At 55.2% G+C, this 21,629-nt stretch overlaps 2 protein-coding genes across 31 annotated transcripts in view; one reads left to right on the forward strand and one right to left on the reverse strand.

Annotated features, from left to right (window-relative positions):
- The window catches only part of LOC122370139 (oxysterol-binding protein-related protein 8-like), a 47,879-nt gene extending 29,001 nt beyond the window's left edge, over window positions 1-18,878 (forward strand). For 15 of the 30 annotated variants that reach the window (XM_043345463.1, XM_043345469.1, XM_043345453.1 and 12 more), the window contains 13 exons: window positions 2,572-2,716; window positions 3,668-3,850; window positions 5,769-5,950; window positions 8,220-8,410; window positions 8,746-8,923; window positions 9,625-9,721; window positions 11,043-11,239; window positions 13,191-13,316; window positions 14,652-14,795; window positions 15,252-15,356; window positions 16,685-16,855; window positions 17,538-17,674; window positions 17,911-18,878. In XM_043345463.1, the coding sequence (XP_043201398.1) occupies window positions 2,572-2,716; window positions 3,668-3,850; window positions 5,769-5,950; window positions 8,220-8,410; window positions 8,746-8,923; window positions 9,625-9,721; window positions 11,043-11,239; window positions 13,191-13,316; window positions 14,652-14,795; window positions 15,252-15,356; window positions 16,685-16,855; window positions 17,538-17,674; window positions 17,911-18,112 (2,058 nt within the window). In that variant the 3' untranslated portion in view covers window positions 18,113-18,878. The remainder of the gene's footprint in view (window positions 1-2,571; window positions 2,717-3,667; window positions 3,851-5,768; window positions 5,951-8,219; window positions 8,411-8,745; window positions 8,924-9,624; window positions 9,722-11,042; window positions 11,240-13,190; window positions 13,317-14,651; window positions 14,796-15,251; window positions 15,357-16,684; window positions 16,856-17,537; window positions 17,675-17,910) is intronic. The other 15 variants (XM_043345471.1, XM_043345476.1, XM_043345473.1 and 12 more) reach the window with 1 other exon arrangement.
- Window positions 18,879-19,179: 301 nt separating this feature from the next.
- On the reverse strand, window positions 19,180-21,615 carry LOC122370141 (N-acetylglucosamine-6-sulfatase-like). The gene is made up of 4 exons (XM_043345482.1): window positions 21,592-21,615; window positions 20,953-21,123; window positions 20,335-20,448; window positions 19,180-20,060 (listed from the first exon to the last, which is right to left on the reverse strand). Exons 1-4 carry the CDS (start codon window positions 21,613-21,615, stop codon window positions 19,914-19,916), a joined length of 456 nt encoding a protein of 151 aa, XP_043201417.1. The 3' UTR covers window positions 19,180-19,913.
- Window positions 21,616-21,629: the final 14 nt, after the last annotated feature.

Genomic DNA, 21,629 nt, shown 5'->3' on the forward strand with positions numbered 1-21,629 from the left:
GCGCCGCGGCACCCGACCGTGCCGGACGAAAACTTCTGTAGCGCCGGTCTGTATGACATGAACGCACGCTAGCGGCACTTGAATTTCAAGTACCTGACAGTCATTTTACGACATCGAAAATGTCTCGACTTCTGACAATCATACACGAGGCCGGTTTTGACAAAAACATTAAAATCATACTTTTTCAGACACCCCAAACATTTGCCTGACTGACCATATTACGATTTATTCGATTAAGTGAACTTGAATTTTGGGCCTTTTTCGTATTTATGGCCACTCGTGAACCCCATTTGCATCACTGTGGGTCGGGGCGGCCGGTCCTCGGTGAATTACTGGTTCCGTTCCGATCGTCTCCCGGACGAGTCATGAGATTGGAATCAAGTTTAGTGGAGTGTCACAGCTTTCATGTGGTGTCAGCTGAAAATGACAGCTGTTTACTCAATGGAATAGAGTTGGTTTGACAAAAACAAGCAACACCACTCGGGTTGAAACTATAACTAAGATTGAAACAAATTGAGACGACGGAGTGGATTGACAGAAATTGATTGTTGAAGGTGGCAAGGCCACTGAGTGACGAGCATTCAGCTGCGGTTGATGTTTCGCGGACCCACTGCTGACCGGTCGGTCGGTCGATCGGCCGTGTTTCTAAGGCTCACTTAGTGCCCGTCCGCCGCGCTGATCAGCCCATCTCTCAGCTCCACTGATGAACCCCCGAGATACGGCGGCTCGGCCGAGCTGACACTGCAGAACGGGAGAGGCGTTCCGGAGCCGCCGCCTCGGCACTTCTCACGGGGAACCGCTGACTGGACGGGGCAGGTCGCGCCCAGCCGCCGAGCGAATTTCGCGTCACTTGTGCCCGAGCTGAGACGGCCCGGATGGTAATAGGACGTTATTGGGTCTATTGAGAGGCATTGGGTCTATTGAAAACTCTGAGAGTACACACTCTGGTTTCTGTTGGTAGCGAATGGGGATCACGCTGGCTTTACGAATAGTGGCGTTGGTTTGTGCCCAATTATTTTGTTTGCGGGTGGTGCTGAATGAAAATCTCCAGCGAGTGTCCTGCTGTCGTGGTGCCATTGAATGTTCAGAAGTACTGTCTAAACAGATGAGTACCTGTGCTCTGTGACTGAGCAGAACTGGCGAGACGGATGCCGTGAACTCCAAAGAATGCGACTTGGCCGGCAACACACACATGCGTGACCAATCATGATATAAGCATCTCTATTGACTGGTTTGACGGTCCATGTATTGTTTATTTATCCTGTAAACTGTTAAGCCGTCGCTGTATGTTTGTCTGAGCCGTCCCCGCCCTGCATAGTTAACTGTAGCGAGGCCTCTTGGTGGGGAGTAAGGAAGATTTCGAACGCCCTTACAGCTTGCAATGTGATCTTTTTATTCAGCTGTCTGTTTGACCACCGTTTGTTTCATGTTGGTTAAGCAGAGAAGAATTTCGGTTAACAAAGCATGGTGGCTGGCGGAATGTGTTTGTCATTGTGTCAGTTTAGCTCACTGGGCACGTCCCAGTTTAATTACAGTTGTGCGGGCCCAGATTCTAATCACAAACTGAAATCCTTTTCGGGGAACTTTTGGAAGAATGGGCGCGACGTGAGCCTGAATAAATCACCCAGTCTGAGAAATGGCCAGCTTCTTCTGAAAGAAACAAGGGAACTTTTGGCCAGCAAGCACGGACAGCTGTTCCTGGAGAATCCCGGCGTTCATCATGTGCTCTGCGACACTGCTCCCCAGCCCACCCCGACCGGGGTCTGGCGGCTGTCTGGGTCAGATATTTCGGGTAAACTCTGATCAGACCGCGGAAATTCGCACCCTTTGTCGGCGGCCGGCGCTCTGAAGGATCACTTCATTTCGGTGCGGTCGGTGCCGAGCCAGCTTGACTATCCCTGTCATACGACCTGACCTAATCTTACATGACCTGGCCACTCACAGAACAGTTATTGGGTCGGCACCATCCTGCTCTGTCTGACCTGACCTGACCTGACTTGCCCTCTGCTCACAGAACAGCCACTGGGTTGGGACCATCCTGCTCTGTCCAGGGGCGGATCCAGAAAATCTCCAAGGGAGGGGCCATTAGAAACCAGGAGGCCCCCCCCCATAATCCCACCTGTTGGAGGCCCCATCTTCCCACTTGTTGGGCCCCCCCCCCCCCAAAAAAAAAAAAACTGCGTCTATTGAGCTTATCTAGCTGTTCAGGCAACATCTCAACATCTGTGCAGGCTTGGAGGCCCTCTGTGCAGGTTAGGAGGCCCTGTAAAAGTGGTCATCTCTGTGAGTATAAGAGACCTCCAAGTTATGAAAAGCTTTACCAATCTTCTAACAAAGAAGTCTTCTCAGCTAGTCTTCTAAGAAATAACTAAGTGGGTAGGTTAAAAAAAAAACTCATCGGATTTCGGCCACTTTATTTTCAGGAGGCCCCCTTTTCAGCTTTTTAACTTTTTAACTTTTTATTTTATTTTTGAAAAAAATCGGCCAAGGGGGGGGGGGCATGGCCCCCATGGCCCCCCCTTGTATCCGCGCCTGGCTCTGTCTGACCTGACCTGACCTGACCTCCCACAGAACAGCCACTGGGTGGGCACCATCCTGCTCTCCAGCTGCCACCTGATTGAGCGGCCGAGCAAGAAGGATGGCTTCTGCTTCAAGCTGTACCACCCGCTGGAGCAGAGCATCTGGTCCACCAAGGGACCCGACGGCGAGAGCGGCGGTAAGCGGGGAAGGATGGGTATAGGGGCAACGGTGCACGGTGTCCACTGAGGGAGCTGTCTTTACACTAACGAGCCGAGCAGGAGCGACGGCAGGGGGCGGAAACAGGGGCAACGCATAAGTGACGGGCAAGGGAGGCTAGTTGAAAGCACACGAAGCGACAGATACGTTGCGGTTGAATATTAGGTGTGCATTTTGCGCGGAGCTCACATATGTTTGTGGATCACAGATACATTGTCGCTTATTTTGGTGATGATCGTCAGATTGTTAACTGTTAAGTGATCATCTGACTCTCTTCAAAGCCTGACCAGTCGTTTTTATCTCGGCTCCCTTCCGAATACGACAGACAGCCTAGTGTTCCGCCACCACTTACCCACTTACATCAACCGCAAGGGCCGCTCTGTTGCCGTCTTGGTGTCGCCTGTGTTGCGCTGAACGGCTAGGTGTAGGGAATGTACCGGCGATTGACTTATTGCCTCGCTAACTACCGTCTTTGAGGCTAATCTTCCTAAATCGATAAGATCAAACAAACGGCTTCCTGCTTGTATTTCCCCGTGTCACTGCCGACAGCCGTTCACCCCTTGTCTTCCAGTTTCTCCCCACTGATTGCTCCCTCCCACATGTCTTCCAGTTTCTCCCCACTGACGGCTCCCTCCCCGCGTCCGCGGGCGTGTCTTCCCGCTGACGGCTGTCCTCCCCAGTTCCCATGCCTCCCCGTTCTCCCCACTGACGGCTCCCTCCCCATGCCTCCCCGCTTCTCCCCACTGACGGCTCCCTCCCCACGTCTGCAGGCGTGTATTCCCACCGACGGCTGTTCTCCCCAGTCCCCATGCCTCCCCGCTTCTTCCCACTGACGGCTCTCTCCCCACGCCTCCCCGCTTCTCCCCACTGACGACTCTCTCCCCGCGCCTCCCCGTCTCTCCCCACTGACGGCTCCTTTCCGTGTCCGCAGGCGCCACGCTCCAGCTGCTGCCAACTGCCCACCTCATTTTCCGGGCGCCCACTCAGAGCTCGGGCAAATGCTGGATGGACGCTCTGGAGCTGAGTATGGCGTGCTCGTCGCTGCTCAAACGCTCCATGAACGCCGAGGGCGGCCGCTCCTGGGCCGAGTCCGAGCCGGAGGGAGGAGACCTGGGTAGGTGAACGGTAGGGGCACGACCTGCGTAATGCAGTGGTCAGGGCTCGAGAGGTATAGCAGGAGTGAACTGGGTATGGTGTATGTTACCAGTCTGGGAGGAAGGGCTGGGGGCAGAAAGGTAGCACTGGACTGGGGGACACGTTTACTCGTAAGTCGCTGGATGGACAAAACGCATGATATAGTAAGACCGGAGCTCGCAGTTTCGTTTCCGCTGTGGGATATGCTGGAGTGTGGGATGTGAGTGAGTGTAGGTATGTTGTTCAGCATGCAGGTTTGGCCGTGTAAAGGTCACAAGGGATCAGTCCGCAGCAGCTGGTTAGGCGGGCAATAGGGCGACAGTTGGCCGAGACTATTCAGTGATTGCCTGAACATGACGCCCTTGTATGAACGAGAGCAGCATGACTGATTGATTATGGGTGGGCATCAGCTAGCACTAGCCAATGCCAGACCGCAGCTGAAGTCGGACCCCGTGCGTCTCCGGACGGTGGGCGACCGTCACTGATATTTGCACATGTAGTCAGGCCGTATGCCGAGTGTTTATTGTCTCTCGCCGGCTGTAATATTGTCGCGTTGAACAGCCGGCTCCCGAGCTCCTTATTGGTCCTGGCCGCTAGACCAGAGCTGCTCGGGCTCACACCAGCTGTGTCGTCTGGCTCAGCTGTCACTTTTTATGTGTGTCTGTGTCCCACTGGGCAAACGCTACACAGCCAAGAGCCGCGATAGGATGTCCGAACACCGGGCCTTTCACGGTACGAACGCCGGGCCGTTGTAATAGTGTCTGGCAGCCATGCACATGTGTTCTGGCTATGACTTGTCAGCACTCATGCCATGCAGATGTTTTTTCTTGGATATACAAGCATAAAATTTTATGTGCAAAAAGGCATCTGTGCTGACACTTGATACGCTCGATTGGAAGCGGACAGCCACGATGTGAACCTAAGCGGTTCACTTCGTGCTCTTACAGTCTCATACCTGAACCTTAGTGGATAGGCTGGCTTATAGGTGTTGTATGATCGACAGTACGTTCCACTAACAAAGATCCTGGTTTGGCTTTGACCGTCTCGGGTGTTCCTCCAGTAAGAACAGTGATAAATGTGGCATCCCCTTCCAGACGACAGCCGTGTGGTGACAGTGACAGTATTATCCCCCTCCGCTCCCCCAGACGACTGCCGGGTGGTGACAGTGACAGCGTCCCTCTGTCCCCTCAGATGACAGTCCGTTTAAGACAGTTTCCCTCTCCAGCTCCCTACAGTTACAATTTCCCCTCTATATTCCCCTTTCTGACGACAGCCGCTGGGTGACGCCGGTCGAGGCCAGCGCCGAGTTCGGGTGACAGTATGATCCCCCTGTATCCCTCAGACGACAGCCGCGTGGTGACAGTACCCTTCTGTACCCCCTCAGACGACAGCCGCTGGGTGACAGTATCCCCTGTACCCCCCCCCCCCCACACGACAGCCGCTGGGTGACAGTATCCCCCTGTATCCCCTCAGACGACAGCCGCTGGGTGACAGTATCCCCCTGTATCCCCTTAGACGACAGCCGCTGGGTGACAGTATCCCCCTGTACCCCCTCAGACGACAGCCGCTGGGTGACAGTATCCTCCTGTATCCCCTCAGACGACAGCCACTGGGTGACAGTATCCCCCTGTATCCCCTCAGACGACAGCCGCTGGGTGACAGTATCCCCCTGGCCTGTACCCCCTCAGACGACAGCCGCGTGGTGACAGTATCCCCCTGTACCCCCTCAGACGACAGCCGTTGGGTGACAGTATCCCCCTGTACCCCCTGCAGACGACAGCCGCTGGGTGACAGTATCCTCCTGTACCCCCTCAGACGACAGCCGGGTGGTGACAGTATCCCCCTGTACCCCTCAGACGACAGCCGCTGGGTGACAGTATCCCCCTGTACCCCCTCAGACGACAGCCGCGTGGTGACGCCGGTCGAGGCCAGCGCCGAGTTCGGCGCCGCTGTTGGGGAGGACGGCGATTCCTCAGAGGACGGATCGGCCATGGAGGACGACGCAGAGACGGCCGCCGACCAGGCACAGCCGCCCGCCATCGAGACCACCTACTGCGAGAACGTCGAGGTCCTCGACCCGGTACGGAACCCGCACGCGCTGGGGTCGGAATGAACTATGGGCTTTTTGGGATAGTTCGGTGTTCGGGTGGGATTTTTCGGGAATCACTTAGCATTTTAGGCAGCTTCCATGTTTTAGGGAACACATTTCCACCGAACATTCATATTTTTTTCATCGTCTATTCGTCCATACATTCGTCCATTCTGTCCATACCCTTCGGATGAAAGAGATGCCCTTGCTTACAACTTAGGCTCTGCATATTCGGCGTAAAAGTCACACGCTGCAGTGTGCATGCAATACGGTGCAGATTGTATAAAATCTAGGTGGTACCACAGGCTTACTTTAGACACAAATTGGGCGCATGTGATACTGTCAAAAATAATTCAAGGTGGGTTACATGCATATAATATTAATTTCCATGAATGTGGACCTTACGTCGAAAGGAATGCGAGATTAAAACGGAGCAGGAATTCAGGTTACTTGCAGTAAGCCCTCTCTGGCATGAGCGTATGATATCGATTGTGGGGACGCTGGCCACATAAGCTCGCATTACGCGGCTCTGACGAGTGTGGCACACGCGGGCTGCATTCATAGGTCACTGACCGGGCGCACTATCAGAGCGGGCGGCGGGCCGTCCAGCCGCTGTGTGCCGCTGTGGCTGGGGTAACATTGACCGCCGCAGCCTGACTGCCGACCGTCCGTGTTCACCCGGTCCGGCGCGGCGCGGTGCCCTTTCACACGCCGAGATGCGTGTTTTGACTGGGCCGTGTATGAAGGCACAGCGGATGGCGCGGTGCGAATATGTCGCAATGCAAAGTCCGATATCAGTCTGTGTGCAGAGATGGCTGTGGGCTATCTGGGTTTGGATTCCCGGGGTGTGCTTTCTGATAAGGCTATCAATGACCTCGCCATGGATTCATTCATTCGGCGCCCCAGCCACCGTCGTATATTGTCGGATATCGATGGTCTGGCGCCTCTCACTGTTTTATGGCCTTTTTGCAGAAGTTCATTAATTCGAGCCGAAAATATACTTCGTGATAAACACGACACATCCTCACAGCACGACACTCTGGCTGTAATGGTCCATGGTCCACTGTACCTCTGCTCCATAGGAGACTCCTTTAATTATTTCCCGTCTACTAGTCGACTCTGGTCCGTGGGGCTTATCCTCGCGGTCACCGACCCAAGCTGATTATCAGTCCCATAAGTGCAGCGTTCCCGTATCAAACACCCTTACTCTGGCTGGTGGTAAGTGTTCGTGTGTCCCGCACACTGGGTCTCTATAACCGGCGGTAAGCGGCCGCTGAGAGCTCTGACCGGTTCAGCCGCCACGGCTGGGCCGCCACTCAGCCGGTGTGGTCGCTGAGTGGCGGCCCAACGGGGCGGGGCGGCAGTCTGTCCCTCAGCTGTGGCCGTCCAGGCGATTGGGCGCGGCAGTCTGTCCCTCAGCTGGTGTGGCCGTCCAGGCGATTGGGCGCGGCGACACCCACTCAGCCGGTATGTGGCCGGACAGACGACTGATAGGGCGGCAGTCCGTCCCTCAGCCGGTTTGGCCATCCAGGCGGCTGAGTGGTCCGTTCCTCAGCCGGTTTGGCCATCTAGGCTATTGATGGGGTGGTAGCTGCTCCTCAGGTGGGGCGGGGCAGCAGCTGACGGGTACAAACAGTGACTATCCAGACGACTGGCCGGGGCAGCAGCTGACGAGTACAAATAGTGGCTGGCGAGCCGTGACGTCACCTAGCTGGGGAGATATGGGATATTTACGCAGTCTGGGCTGCATGCATTGTGCGGGCAGGTGAAAATTGAGCTGGAGCTTGTTGAGTGTTGGTCACAAGCTCTGACATACGAATTTGTTTCATGGAAAGAATTATCAGTGCTACGCTGAAAGGCTAAAGCAGGCCAAATGTTTGTTAGATACCCCTAAGCTGATATCGTGCTGCCTCGGTGTCAGGCTCTCCATATAGAGGATAATATATAAACTTACCTAACTTATTGCGTGACTTACAAACGTTATTTACTGCTCTTCTGGTGACCTGATTGACCTGGCATGACCTCGTCTTTCTTGGAGCTGGTAGCCTGGCCTTATCAAACCTGGCCAGTGGCCTCTCACCTTCCCGGGAGCTGGTGACCTTACCCTGCTTCCCCATGAGCTACTGGTGACCTAACATTACCTTCGTCCCGAGAAGCTGCTGACTTAACCCGACCCCCTGTCCCCAGGAGCTGCTGGGCGGCGGCGGTCAGACTGAGGAGCTGCTGGTGACCTGGCCTGACCCCGCCCCCGCGTCCCCAGGAGCTGCTGGGCGGCGGCGGTCAGACCGAGGAACTGGCCGACGAGAACAAGAACCTGCTGTGGCCGCTGCTGAAGCAGCTGCGGCCCGGCATGGACCTGAGCAAGGTGGTGCTGCCGACGTTCATCCTGGAGCCGCGCTCGTTCCTGGACAAGCTGAGCGACTACTACTACCACGCCGACTACCTCAGCAGGTGCGGCACCGGCGAGGGTGGAGGTCGAGGAGAGAGAAGGGCTGGCTGTCGGGTAAAAGACGTTCTGTCTTGTGAAGGGACGGTCTATGGTGGAGACGGCTGGAGGTAGGGTCAGACGCAAAACTTACTTTGCCTACAGTCAGAGCGACGGCCGTCAAGGAACAGAGTTCAATATCGGGTCTGGAAGCGGGGCCGAGAGGCTACGGGTCCGGTGCGAACATGATGTGTCGTGTTGTTTGAGTACTGTCGACAAATTCTGGCGCTCCTGTGTATCTTGCTCTCCTGTTTTGTCTCACCTCTTGCCGCCCTTGTCTAAGCCTTCTCTCCTCACACAGGGCGATACACGAGGACGACCCGTTCCTGCGGATGCGCAGTATTGTGGGCTGGTACCTGTCCGGGTTCTACAAGAAGCCCAAGGGCCTGAAGAAGCCGTACAACCCGATCCTGGGCGAGACGTTCCGCTGTTACTGGCAGCACCCGAACGGCTCGCGGACGTTCTACATCGCCGAACAGGTACTTACGGGGCGCACAGCGGATGGGAAACGGGGGCGTCTGCTAGCAGGGGTGCGGAGCCGGAGCCGGCACATTTTGCCCGGAGCCGGAGCCGGAGACGGAGCCGCTATGACATTTCACCCGGAGCCAGAGCCGGAGCCGGAGCCGATTCTATTTCTCCGAAGCCGGAGCCGGAGCCGAAACTGTCTGAAATTTCCACGGCTCCGCATCCCCGTCTGCTAGTCATTGGTGACAGCGTGGAGCCATCTTAGAGATAAGTCACGATGAAAGCCGGCGGGCTCGGTCGGTCAAAGTGGATGCAGGTGTACTAGTGAGTTTGATACCTATTGGAAACCCAAGTTAAACTGCTTAGACCATTCAAGAGAGTTGAATTTATACGGTTTATGGTTTTACGGATCTTTGTTTGAAGCTGTTTAGTTACTTCATCATATTTTATATGTTTAAAATTGTTGTGATTATGTCCAGGGAGGCGCCATATTCGCAGTGTTGGGTCTGTGTGGATGTTAGTGAATCTGCGTCCGAGGCCAGCTAGTCAAATTATTGACGGTCGGTAACTGGACGCCAGCCCTTTCACTCGCCGCCTCTGACCTCTCTCTGATTGATGGCGTCCCCATCCAGGTGTCTCACCACCCACCCGTCTCTGTGCTGGCTGTCCACCGGTCGCCTCTGACCTTTCTCTGACCGATGGCGTCTCCATCCAGGTGTCTCATCACCCGCCCGTCTCGGCCTTCTACGTGTCCAACCGGCGGGACGGCTTCTGTATCAGCAGCAGCATCCTGGCCAAGTCAAAATTCTACGGTAAGTTCCGCTGTCCAGCCAGCCTGGCCAAGTCGAAATTCTACGGTAAGTCGCGCTAAAGAACCACGGTAAAGCCTTCAATATGGTCATCCTGGCCAAGTCGAAATTCTACGGTAAGTCGCGCTATCCAGCTACCCTGGCCAAGCCGAAATTCTACGGTAAGTCGCGCTATCCAGCTATCCTGGCCAAGTCGGAATGCTACGGTAAGTCACGCCAAAGGTGAGTGACTACCTTCAGTTCTGCTATCCTGGCCAATTCCAAATTCTACGGTATGTTGCGGACCGGAGCCGGCCGTGGCGCCGCTGGGGCTGCCGAGCGCAGATTAGATTTACCGTCCGCTTAATATGACTCCCGTCGGAGCGACGCAAGTCGCAGCTTATCATGGCCGGACGGCAAATGGAGTTTAAAAATTCATGTGTTTGTGTCGCGTCTGCTGAATGTCCTGCCATAGCCGAGGGATGTCGCACACATTCTTTAAGTTATTGCGAGTAACACCTGAAACTCGACATTATGTTAGTGTTTGGAATTACAGTTATACAGTATGTGCTTGTGTATTGCGATGGTGTGACATTGACGCTCTGAAAGATTGCATTTCGCTGCCTCAGAGTACCTCGGAGCTTATGTTAAAATGTTTCTGTCTAACTCTTTCTCTCCCCTTATGGTGTCGCAAGTAACTTGACTATCTTGATTCTCACCCTCCCAGTCACAGCTGATATACCCCTCCGCTCACACCTCCCGCTGTGTCGCAGGCCCTCCCTGTCACACTCCGCGAGTCACAGACCCTCTTCTGTCTTAGGTAACTCAACGTCTGCGATTCTGGTGGGCACCTATCCGTGCTTCTATCCTCAGGATACTGAAATCCTTCTCCTCCACGCCACAACCCCCTTCCGGGCTGGACAGGCAACTTTATCTCATGCGGGCTGCTCCCTTGGAGCGGCACCGCTGCTCCCGAGGGAGCGCACCCCGTAGCCGGGTGCAGTGAGTGCCTTGGGGCTGGGTGGCCTGTCCTCTGGACGGGCTCAGCCCCGGCGACTCACTAGGGTGCCTGCCCAGACCAATGTCTCCCCCTAAATCCTATCATCCTTCCGGCTCTGCAATGGTCTTGTCGACCGAAAGGGCCTAACCCAACAAAACAACAAACAACAAACAACAATTCTGGTGGGCGCGGCGACCGCTCCCCCAGTCACAGACTCCCCTGACCACACTCCCCCAGTTACAGACCCTCTTCTGTCACAGGTAACTCGACGTCGGCGATTCTGGTGGGCACGGCGACCCCTCCCCCGGCCACAGACTCCCCTGACCCACCCTTCCTGTGTGACAGGTAACTCGACGTCTGCGATTCTGGTGGGCACGGCCACACTGACGCTGCTGCCGCGCGGCGAGGCATACCGGGTGACCATGCCGTACGCCCACTGCAAGGGTATCCTGATCGGCACACTCTCCATGGAGTTGGGCGGCAAGGTCACCATCGAGTGCGAAAAGACCGGCTACACCACCGAGCTCGAGTTCAAACTCAAGGTGCGTCCGGCCGCGGCGCCGGCGGCAGAGTGGGAAGTCGGGGGCTCAATATAAATAGTGAAATGTAGTTCGACTAAGATGTAACAGTCAGACGAGTTGGTTTGATTCATCTTTCAGACAATAGTCTAAGTGTATTTCAACCAGTATAACGCCTTTTGGGGCGACTAACGGAGCGAGCGAGAGGGTGGGCCTTGCACGTGCGAAATTGCGAGGGGGTACCTCCAACTGACTTGTGCACGGCACCCTACTGACTGGTCTCTAGCGATGTGCCGAATTTGGGCACAATCGGCCCAGCCGTTCTCGAGATCTGGAAGCGGCACCCTGCACGTGCGCACGTGCAAAATGGGTCCCAACTGACTTGTGCACGGCACCCTACTAACCGGTCCCTAACCGTGTACCAAATTTGAGCGCAATCGGTCCAGCCGTTCCCGAGATCTGGAAACGACCCCTGCACGTGCGCACGTGCAGCAGCACCCCAACTCTGGCACATGTATATGCAGTGCCTAGTGGGTGCCTACCTACATGCCAACTTTCAGCGAAATCGGCCAAGTAGTTACCGAGATATTGCAACAATTACAAAACTGACACCTCTTCGTTTTGCACGTGGCACGTGCATAAGGGGTCACCCACATGCATCGGGAATAGTCCAATACTTGGTAGAAGGAATGAAGCTACCCTACAAAAATTACCGCGTGTAAATCGGTCAAGTGGTTGCTGAGATATAAGCTTCGCAAAAGCGTGACCACGGCCGGCCGGCCGGCCGGCCGGCCGCTCATACTCAGAAATTTCCGTTAATCTAAGGAAAGACTACGCTCGCTTCGCTCGCTCCGTAATCACCAGTATAACGCCTTATGGGCGACTATCGGAGCGAGCGAGAGGGTGAGCCTTGCACGTGCGAAATTTCGAGGGGGTACCTCCAGCTGACTTGTGCACGGCACCCTACTAACCGGTCTCTAGCGATGTGCCAAATTTGAGCACAATCGGCCCAGCCGTTCTCGAGATCTGGAATCGGCACCCTGCACGTGCGCACGTGCAAAATGGATCCCAACTGACTTTTGCACGGCACCCTACTAACCGGTCCCTAACCATGTGCCAAATTTGAGCGCCATCGGTCCAGCCGTTCTCGAGATTTGGAATCGACCCCTGCACGTGCGCACGTGCAGCAGCACCCCAACTCTGGCACATGGATATGCATTGCCTAGTGGGTGCCTACCTACATGCCAACTTTCAGCGCAATCGGCCAAGTAGTTACCGAGATATTGCAACAATTACAAAAGTGACACCTCTTCGTTTTGCACGTGGCACGTGCATAAGCGGTCACCCACATGCATCGGCAATAGTCCAATACTTGGTAGAAGGAATGAAGCTACCCTACAAAAATTACCGCGTGTAAATCGGTCAAGTGGTTGCTGAGATATAAGCCTTGCAAAAGCGTGACCACGGCCGGCCGGCCGGCCGGCCGGCCGCTCATACTCAGAAATTTCCGTTAATCTAAGGAAAGACTACGCTCGCTTCGCTCGCTCCGTAATAAGAGAGAATAGCTGTAAACCGCGTATTGCTTGGGGCAATGTTGTCAATATCGAAATTGGTTTCATTTCATTTCTTCTAACCAGGTGCTGTGTTTTTCTCGATGGTCCATTATCAAAGAGCACTGATGATTTCTTTTTTGTCGCTCCGAGAAGCGACCTCTCGCCTGTGTTTACCAAAGCTTCACACTATATCCGTCTCGGTATTGATCTGCCCTCAGGTGATGCTCTGCCTCTATCCGTCCATCACCCTCAGTGTCCCCTTGGCGCCCCGCACCGTCCCCTGTGTGCCCGTCCCTGACTCTCCTCGTGTGTCTTCTGGCAGCGGATGTGGTCGGGTCAGGACGATTGTAACCGCGTGGTGGATATCTTACTGTCCATACCAGTACCCTGTACCTGACGGTCCCCCGTGTGTCTTCTGGCAGCCGATGTGGTCGGGCCAGGACGACTGTAACCGCGTGGTGGGCAAGATCCGGCTCGGACACGAGACGCTGGCCACCATCGACGGAAAGTGGGACGGCCAGATGTACTGCACCGACAAACGCACTAACGTGAGTAATACAACGACAAACGGGCCAACGTGAGTATTGAGCAATTCACCAACAAACGCACCAACGTGAGTGTATTGTACTATATCGACAGATGCACCAAACGTGAGTTATACATTGAGGGACCAATGCACCGACAAACGTGCCAACATGAGTAATACGGAGTCGGACAGCCGAATAGTATAGTGCAACGCACCAACAAGCTGGCCAACAGTACCTCGCCTAGTATTCGTATAAACGTGAGTGGCACAGCCACACTGACAGTCCGAGTCCCGAGAGGACTTTACGTCGACACACACACATACACAGACCAACGTGGCTACCGCTGACAGAACAACTTGGACAGACGAACAGTAGGTACGGTACAAAGCACCGACGAACAGAACAACGTGATCACCGAAAACAGATCAACGTGACTACCGGAAAAAGTGCAAAAGTGAGCGCTGTCCCGATAGCTTTTCGAAACAGTGTAGCGGGGCGGGGCGCATGAATGCCACGGATCTTTGTGTTATAGCCCCCGAGCGATGCGATGCTGTGTCTGGCATTGATTCGCAGATCGCAATTGTAATCGGAAGTCAATGTGGAGTGCGGTGTTTTGTGCCGGCATCTCATTGTCCGCCGCGGAGTCGTTACTGGGCTGGGAGGTCTCCAGGAATGGATCGATGAAGTCTGAGTGGTCAGATATAATGTCTCCGCCCGGAAATGTCGGATTGCGCTTGATCAGCAGAACTTGTGTATACAAGACGGTCAGGACTGGGATGTAAAGGTCAAGCAGGCTGTTTCCATTCAGGCGCCGGAGGTAAGGCAGCTGCTTCCATGAAGTTCAGAATGCTAATGTATCACAGCGGACTAGCGCTCATAGGAGGGCTCGATGCTGACGGACTGGCTGGGTGGTCGATTTGTGCCGCATCCCTAGCGCCCATCGTCTCGGGGTGCAGCTCTGGCGAGCGGTTGGCGGGGGGCTTTTCGGCTCCCACTGGTGCTGTTTCATGTTTGATCGGCGGGCTGTGGCAAGGCTCTCGTGGGCTGGATCGGTGATTGTGGTTGGTCGTCTATAACCAATGCAGTCGCCGATCCAATAAACCCAAATCACCATTGGATCGTGATTACATATCGCCCTCTGCTGAGAGTGATGCACTTTGGCTAGTTTGTAATTGATAGTTATTTATTCTAGTCTACTGGTGACTCTGCCTTAAGCGATCTAACACTCAGTCCAAGATATACATACAATTCTGTATTTGACGAAACCAGTTGGATCTAACAACATTTTGTACTACTGTACTGATGTTAGGACCCTACGCCTAACCAGCTAACCCATGATTTCCCTGTCTGTACCAGGAGAGGGAGACGCTGTGGAACCCGACACCGGAGGTGTGCCGCCAGCGGCTGAAGCGCTACACGGTACCGCTCGACGAGCAGGGCATCTGGGAGTCGGAGCTGCTCTGGGCCAAGGTCTCCAAGGAGATCGAGCGCGACGACCAGGTGCGTATACGACACGGACACGGCGGCGGCGGGGGAGGGTGAGCGCCACGAGAGAGGGCGATGGGTGTTCGGCGGCAGCGTGTGCTGATTTTGGGATAATAATCGCGATGCCTTTGTTCAAATTATCGGCCTCCTGGCATGCTTTGAAGGACGTTTCCTCTTTTATTCATCATCGTTTCATCAGTTATTTTGTCCCGCTTGATGTGACGGTTTAATTTTGGTGACGTCAGGTGATGTCTTGAACAGGCCTGCTTCGTAGAGGCAGCATTTTATCCGGATAATGTATCACTAGCATTGACACTATAAGACACTTATTCGGCCCCATGAATCTCGATCTAACCGGCAGTTGTTTAGCACCATTTTGTCCCAGTCCCCGTCCCAACACCCCACACTCTCTCACTCGTTCCTCCTCCCTCTGTCCGCCTCTGACACCCCGCTCCGTCCCTCCGCCCACAGGTGGCCGCCACAAATGAGAAGTTTGTACTGGAGGAGGCGCAGCGCGCGGCCGCCAAGGAGCGCAAGGCCACCTGCACCGAATGGGTGCCCAAATACTTTGTCCAGGTGAGCCCGCCGGGCCGCTCTGTCTGCCTGTCTCTCTCTCTCTCTCTCTCTCTCTCTCTCTCTCTCTCTCTCTCTCTCTCTCTCTCTCTCTCTCTCTCTCTCTCTCTCTCTCGCTCTCGCTCTCGCTCTCGCTCTCGCTCTCGCTCTCGCTCTCGCTCTCGCTCTCGCTCTCGCTCTCGCTCTCGCTCTCGCTCTCGCTCTCGCTCTCGCTCTCGCTCTCGCTCTCGCTCTCGCTCTCGCTCTCGCTCTCGCTCTCGCTCTCGCTCTCTCTCTCTCTCTCTCTCTCTCTCTCTCTCTCTCTCTCTCTATTTGTCTCTGTCTCTGCCGCTGTGTCTATCTCCTGCATCCTGTCTCCTGTCTGTCCTGCCGGCTGCCTCAGTTTCTGCCTCTGCCTCCTGCCTCTTCCTCCTGTATCTTCCTCTTCCTCAGTCTCTGTCTGTCTCTTATCTGTCTCCTGTCTCAGTCTCCTGTCTCTTTTGTCTGTCTAGTCTTAGCCTGTCTCTGTCTGACCCTGTGGTGATACGTCCGTCGTCCAGTCTCACGTCCGATCAGAGCTGACCGACTGCGGTGACGGTTCGGAGCGCCCGATCGATCAGGTCTATCTGACCGGCCGATCGGAGACGAGGTGCCCGGGAGAGTTATGGCACGGAGGGGCCGGCCGGCGCCGGTGGAACTGTGGGCTGGGATCGCGGGACGGTCTGCCGCACCCCGGGGGACTTCGGACGTCCGGTCCGACAGCCAGACCCAGTGCGGGGTGATTTATACTCCAGGGATGGAGCGGCGGTGATTTCTAATGCATGAGGTGGACATGATCTACTTACTGAGGGGCTTTATTTGAACGTCTACATGATATATTATGACGGTTGTTAAGTGTGCTTTTTCGGTCAAGCTCACACGAGTCTGTCCTCGCTTCTATTTTCTCTGCAACCTTACCCAACCCCAGCGGTCCCCGTCAAGTGCCCCTCCCCCTCTGACCTATGACCCTTTCCGGGTACCGTTAGGACTGTGTAAGCGGCGAGTACCAGTATCGGTACTGGGCTGACCTAGTGTGACCCCTCTGACCCTACCCCCCCCCCCCCTGGTGTACCGCCAGGACTGTATTAGCGGCGAGTACCAGTACCGGTACCAGTACCCCCTCTGACCTAGTGTGACCCCTCTGACCTCCCTGTGTACGGTCAGGACTGTATCAGCAGCGAGTACCAGTATCGGTACCCCCTCTGACGCCTCCCTGTGTACCGCCAGGACTGTATCAGCGGCGAGTACCAGTACCGGTACCCCCTCTGACCAAGTGTGACCCCTCTGACCCTCCCCCCTCTGGGTACCGTCAGGACTGTATCAGCGGCGAGTACCAGTACCGGTACGCCGACCTGCGGCCCTGGGACCCGCACACGGACCAGCACCAGTACGAGGCCGACTACCAGGTGCTGACGCGCACCCGCACCCGGGCGCCCATGCTACGCACCGCCAGCCTCATCAGCGTCGAGAAAAACCTCAGGAAGGTCAGTTCACGCGGCGACAGACGGCGGGAAAGGGTGTGGCTTATCGGGTGTTGATAATCACACCATAAATCTTGCTTTTCAAATCTCAAATATACGAGTAGTTCTGGCGTGATGGTTGTGACCCCGCGTAAAGCGTTCGGTCAGGTGGAGTATTTGTCTTCACTCTATCCCTCTATCCCTGGTATTTGTCTACCCCCTCTTTCCCCTCTATCCGTGTGTCCGTTCCTTTATACCATGCTTTTGATCCCGTGAAAGGCGCTCGGTCAGGCGGAGAATTGTGTGTAATATGTTCACTTTACCCGTGCAGCTGTTACCTTGTCTCTCTGTGTGCCCGTTCCCCCGTACCCTGGTTCTGACCGTTTGCAAGGTGCTGGGTCAGGTGACCTATTTGTCTGTGGCCTGTTGTATCTATCCGTGTACCCGGGTTGTCTCTGTATGTGTCCGACTTTACACTTTATACCATGGTTCTGACCCCGTGTAAGGCGCTCGGTCAGGTGGAGGTGGCGGCGGTCTGTTCCCTGTGTACCGTGGTTCTGATCCCGTGTAAGGCGCTGGCCCAGGTGGAAGTGGCGGCGGTCTGCCCCCTCTATACCCTGGTTCTGACCGTTTGTAAGGCGCTGGGTCAGGCGGAGTATTTATCCGTAATATGCCCCTGTGTACCGTGGTTCTGACCCCGTGTAAGGCGCTCACTCAGGTGGAGGTGGCGGCGGTCGTCAGGAAGGAGCTGACCGGCCGCGTCACCCGCATCTCCGAGAGCTCCTCGCCAGATGCCAGCACCGTGGACGGCGGACGGCGGCGCGAGCACGTCTCACCGCGCAGGTAAGCTCAACTTTCGGCTGGGCAAGGCGTGAAGCAGTAGCGCTCATTCTTAGTAGAAGAGACCAGATACCACTATTATTTTCTAACGAGGCTTAATTATTACTCACCTGATAATTATTGTTTTAACGATTTCGACATGGTATCTCTTTTGGGGTGGAATTTTCTTTCTGGCGAGTTTCCGTTTCGTTCTTCCTTTTGCTTATTTCTGATGACCGTGTCCGTTCGTGTGTCTGCAGGCTGCAGCAGTGTCTTCAGCCTCTAGAGCAGCTGCAGCGGGACACGGCCGCCGAGCTGGCCGCGGTGCGCCGGCAGCTGGAGCGGCTGCAGCGCGCCCAGCAGTCGCCCAGCGCCGGCCGCCAGCTCAGCCCCTGGCTGGTGCTGGTGCTGGCCGTGCTGGCGCAGCTCGTCACCGGCTGGTGGCTGCGCCGCGCCGGCTGAGCGCCCAGCTGCCGCTCGCTTCCACCGCGGGACGCCCGCGCCGCCGGCCAGTCACTGACGGCAGGCCGGGGCGCGCCGTCCCCACCAGTCCGCTCCATTGTTGCTCCCTAGTGACCTATTTATTAGCTAGGCTTTAATCGTGCGTTTGACTCGCGCCGCCTCGCGTGCGGAGGTGCTCTGTGCAATGTTTACCGGCGCGCGGGGCGGTCTAGGGCCCCGCGCGGCCCGCTGTGATGACCGGCCCGGTATCCTCAGTGTGTGTGTGAGTGTGTGGAGCGGCGGGCCGGACCCTCCGCTCCGGGTCACCCGCCCCCTGCCGTGTACGGGCGTTAGTCTTCTGCCGACCGGGGCGGCCGGTACCTCCAGTGCCCGCCGCGCCGCCCCGTCCCGCCACTAGCCATTCAGGTTCTCAGCTTGGGACTTTCAGCGCCGCTGGTGTAGGGGTTTGGTTACGGGACACTCCCGCAGACTATGTAGAGAGACGCGCGGGCGATGGCCAGTGCGAGAACCGTCCCTGGAATAGTTCAGCTCGTCCTGGACAGCAGACCATAGACCATGGGCCAGATCTTGGTCCCCGGACCAGGCCGTAGTCCACAGACTGCTGGGCACGAACTGCCGGATAGGTCTGCGACATTCCTGGCGTCTCGGAGACGGGGTACCGCCAGTCAGGTCTGATAGTCTCCCCGTCTCATTCACTGAGTAATAATACACTATCCGACTGAGACGTAGCGTCTGGTCGCTCACCGAATACATTATCAGACTGCAACGAGCCGCCTTTGAAAGTGGAGCGGGGTTCGGCGATGGTCGTAACGCGCTGTTCGGTCACAATAATGTGCTGAACGGTAGTGTCTTGGTTTGACAGTGTCTGACACAGCCATACGATAAGTCGTCGCGCCCTAAAGCCCCAATTAACAAACAAACAGCCATACGATAATACGGTACTGCGAACTGACAAGGACAGGTTAGAACGGTGCGCGCTCAGCTGCGCTCGCTCATACTATTTCCAATTCAGAGCACTGCAGTTCGCAATCCACAGTCCCCGCAGTCCGTATTGAAAGTCTCAAGAGTGCATTGACACAGTTCATGTTGATGCGGTGTGCCAGTCAAATGGTAACGTCATACACAACACAGATGCAACTCACATTCGATAAAAAGCGGCTCCAGTAGCCATCGATGTCATCAAACAACTGTGACTTCAACTGGTACCGTGAACATTGATTGATGATTATATTTGTGACAAGGGACACCAACTCTGTTTGGTTTCACTCGTCCTTACAAAAGAACGTGGTTCCGAAACGGAATAAACGGGACATGTGTAGAACGTATCGTAAGACATAACTCATCACATACAAAATCAAAAAGCTTCAATCACTATTTGTCGACGAATCCCGGCACTGAGCAGATGTCACCTTCAACCTTCTAACTAAATGCAAAATCATCCGTGCTAGACGACAGTGTACCTGTCGCAAGATACAGGCCCACCGAATTCGTAAAAAGACTATTCCACCGTCGCACGACCCTTTAACAACTTTGGAAAATAAACTCCCATCCCCCTTGTGCATTACTACACAGCGAAAGACACCGCGCATCGCCGCTCATCGCGCCTACATTACCTATTACACAAAACACGATTAATTGGTTCCAATCGCAATGCGACCAACCAGCGTCTACCGGCTCCAGTTCTGACAATAATGCCTCTTACATCCACAGCCTACATCACCGCGGAGTCGTCAGTCAGACTCGGATCACTCACAGCCAGTCAGAGGATACACACACAGCTTACAATGACACAGTGACACAGCTAGATGTGTCGGCAGGCGGCGCCGGAGCAGCGCTCGGCCGCCTCCAGCCGGCGCCGCCACCGGTCCCTCTCGGCGTCCGAGAGGCTCGGAGCCGTGTTATTGAGCTGGTCAGGGTCCGCCGACAGGTCGTACACCTCCCAGAACTCCTGTGAAACCACACACGGGGTGTTACAGTCGCACGCACGGGAGCTCGCAGTCCGCCGTGGACACATACTCTCTACAGTATATGTGCATACATCTTGACTCCTCGACGGGGAATGTCACTATCAATGAATATGAATACAAATTAAAATGTCTGGCATGAATAACATGAATCCATACCAAATCTATACCAGACTCGAATACATGTTACCTAAAGTTTTGGGTTCCCAGCTGTGAGGGTATTCCGTGTCTACATTTCGATGTTCTAGCGGAACTCACTGGTTGTGAGAACCTGCAGACGATCCGGTCCAGGCCCGCCGACATTTCCCTGATACAGCGGTACGTGTTGTCGGCAGAGTCCTGACACTTGCACGCATACCGCTCGTAGCAATGCTAAAATGACGGAATCTGGTCAACTATGAGCCGAAAAGGGGAAAACACGCGTCCTACTCGTAACTGCAGTGCGGAAATGGCAAGGGTCAGACTCGAATCACGAACCGGTCAACACTGAGCTGGAAAAGTGGAATTGGGCCCGTTCGACATAGCAGTGGCGAAATGGCCACGGTGGCGACTATTTACAACTGGGCTGAAATGGTCATGGTCCGACTGTAACTGAGCCGATATGGCGTTATCAGTTCCGCCCAGAGAATTGCCAAATGGGCTGCAATAGAGGCCCGAATGGCAGCCAATTGACACTCAGGCCAATCGAAGTGTACCAGACTCTATGTTGGCTATTGACGCTTCATCAAATACGTGAAAGCTACTCAAACAATGTGTCCTGCGTGGATATTTACAACTGTTCCCATCGATATCCCGCTCCAATGCCACTCAGACCCTGATCATCGTACCATCACAATTCACATCTGTCCCTACCACGTCCCCCCACGCTGGACTCACCGACACGTTGGTGCCTCTGAACCGGCACGGCTGCTCCACCGCCATGTTGGTCTCGCCATTATAGCTGACCAGCAGGGCGGTGCGCGGCGGCGGCGGTTCAGAGGTTCGCGGCGGGGGCGGCTCAGAGGTCAGTGGATCGGCCGGTACAGGCCGGGACTCGGCAGACACAAACTGTGGACGAATGAGAGCGACGAGGAGAGGTCATGATATACCGTGAGTGACAAACTACATAGAAAGCATCACCAAATACCTACATTGCAAACGTATTTACGTTGAACAAGACCTAAAACTAAGCAAACTTAAATCATAAAGAACAAGACCGTCAAATTATCTGCAAACATCGATACTGGCCGACAAAGCATATGCTAAATCTTAAAAGTTGTTATAACTGACATCTATAAACGTAAACATTCCAAACCTTCAGCTTAAAAACATGCATTGAAAGTCTGAGCCTCCAAGTGGCTGTTATGTAATTCCAAACGATGCCACCCACCACCTCATCAGTGAGACGCCGCCATCTCGGGGTCGGGGTCCATTCCAGCCAGCTGCAGCACTGTGGGCGCAGCCAGGTCCACGGCAGAGACGGGCGCCCGCACCGCCCGCCCGGCGGCAGCGGCCGCCGCGCACATACAGCGGCACCCGCAGGTCAAACTCGTACGGCATCGCTTGTCACCGTC

Source organism: Amphibalanus amphitrite, unplaced genomic scaffold (genome assembly GCF_019059575.1).
Source record: "Amphibalanus amphitrite isolate SeventyFive unplaced genomic scaffold, NRLGWU_Aamphi_draft 001102F_arrow, whole genome shotgun sequence".
Lineage (NCBI taxonomy): Eukaryota > Metazoa > Arthropoda > Thecostraca > Balanomorpha > Balanidae > Amphibalanus > Amphibalanus amphitrite.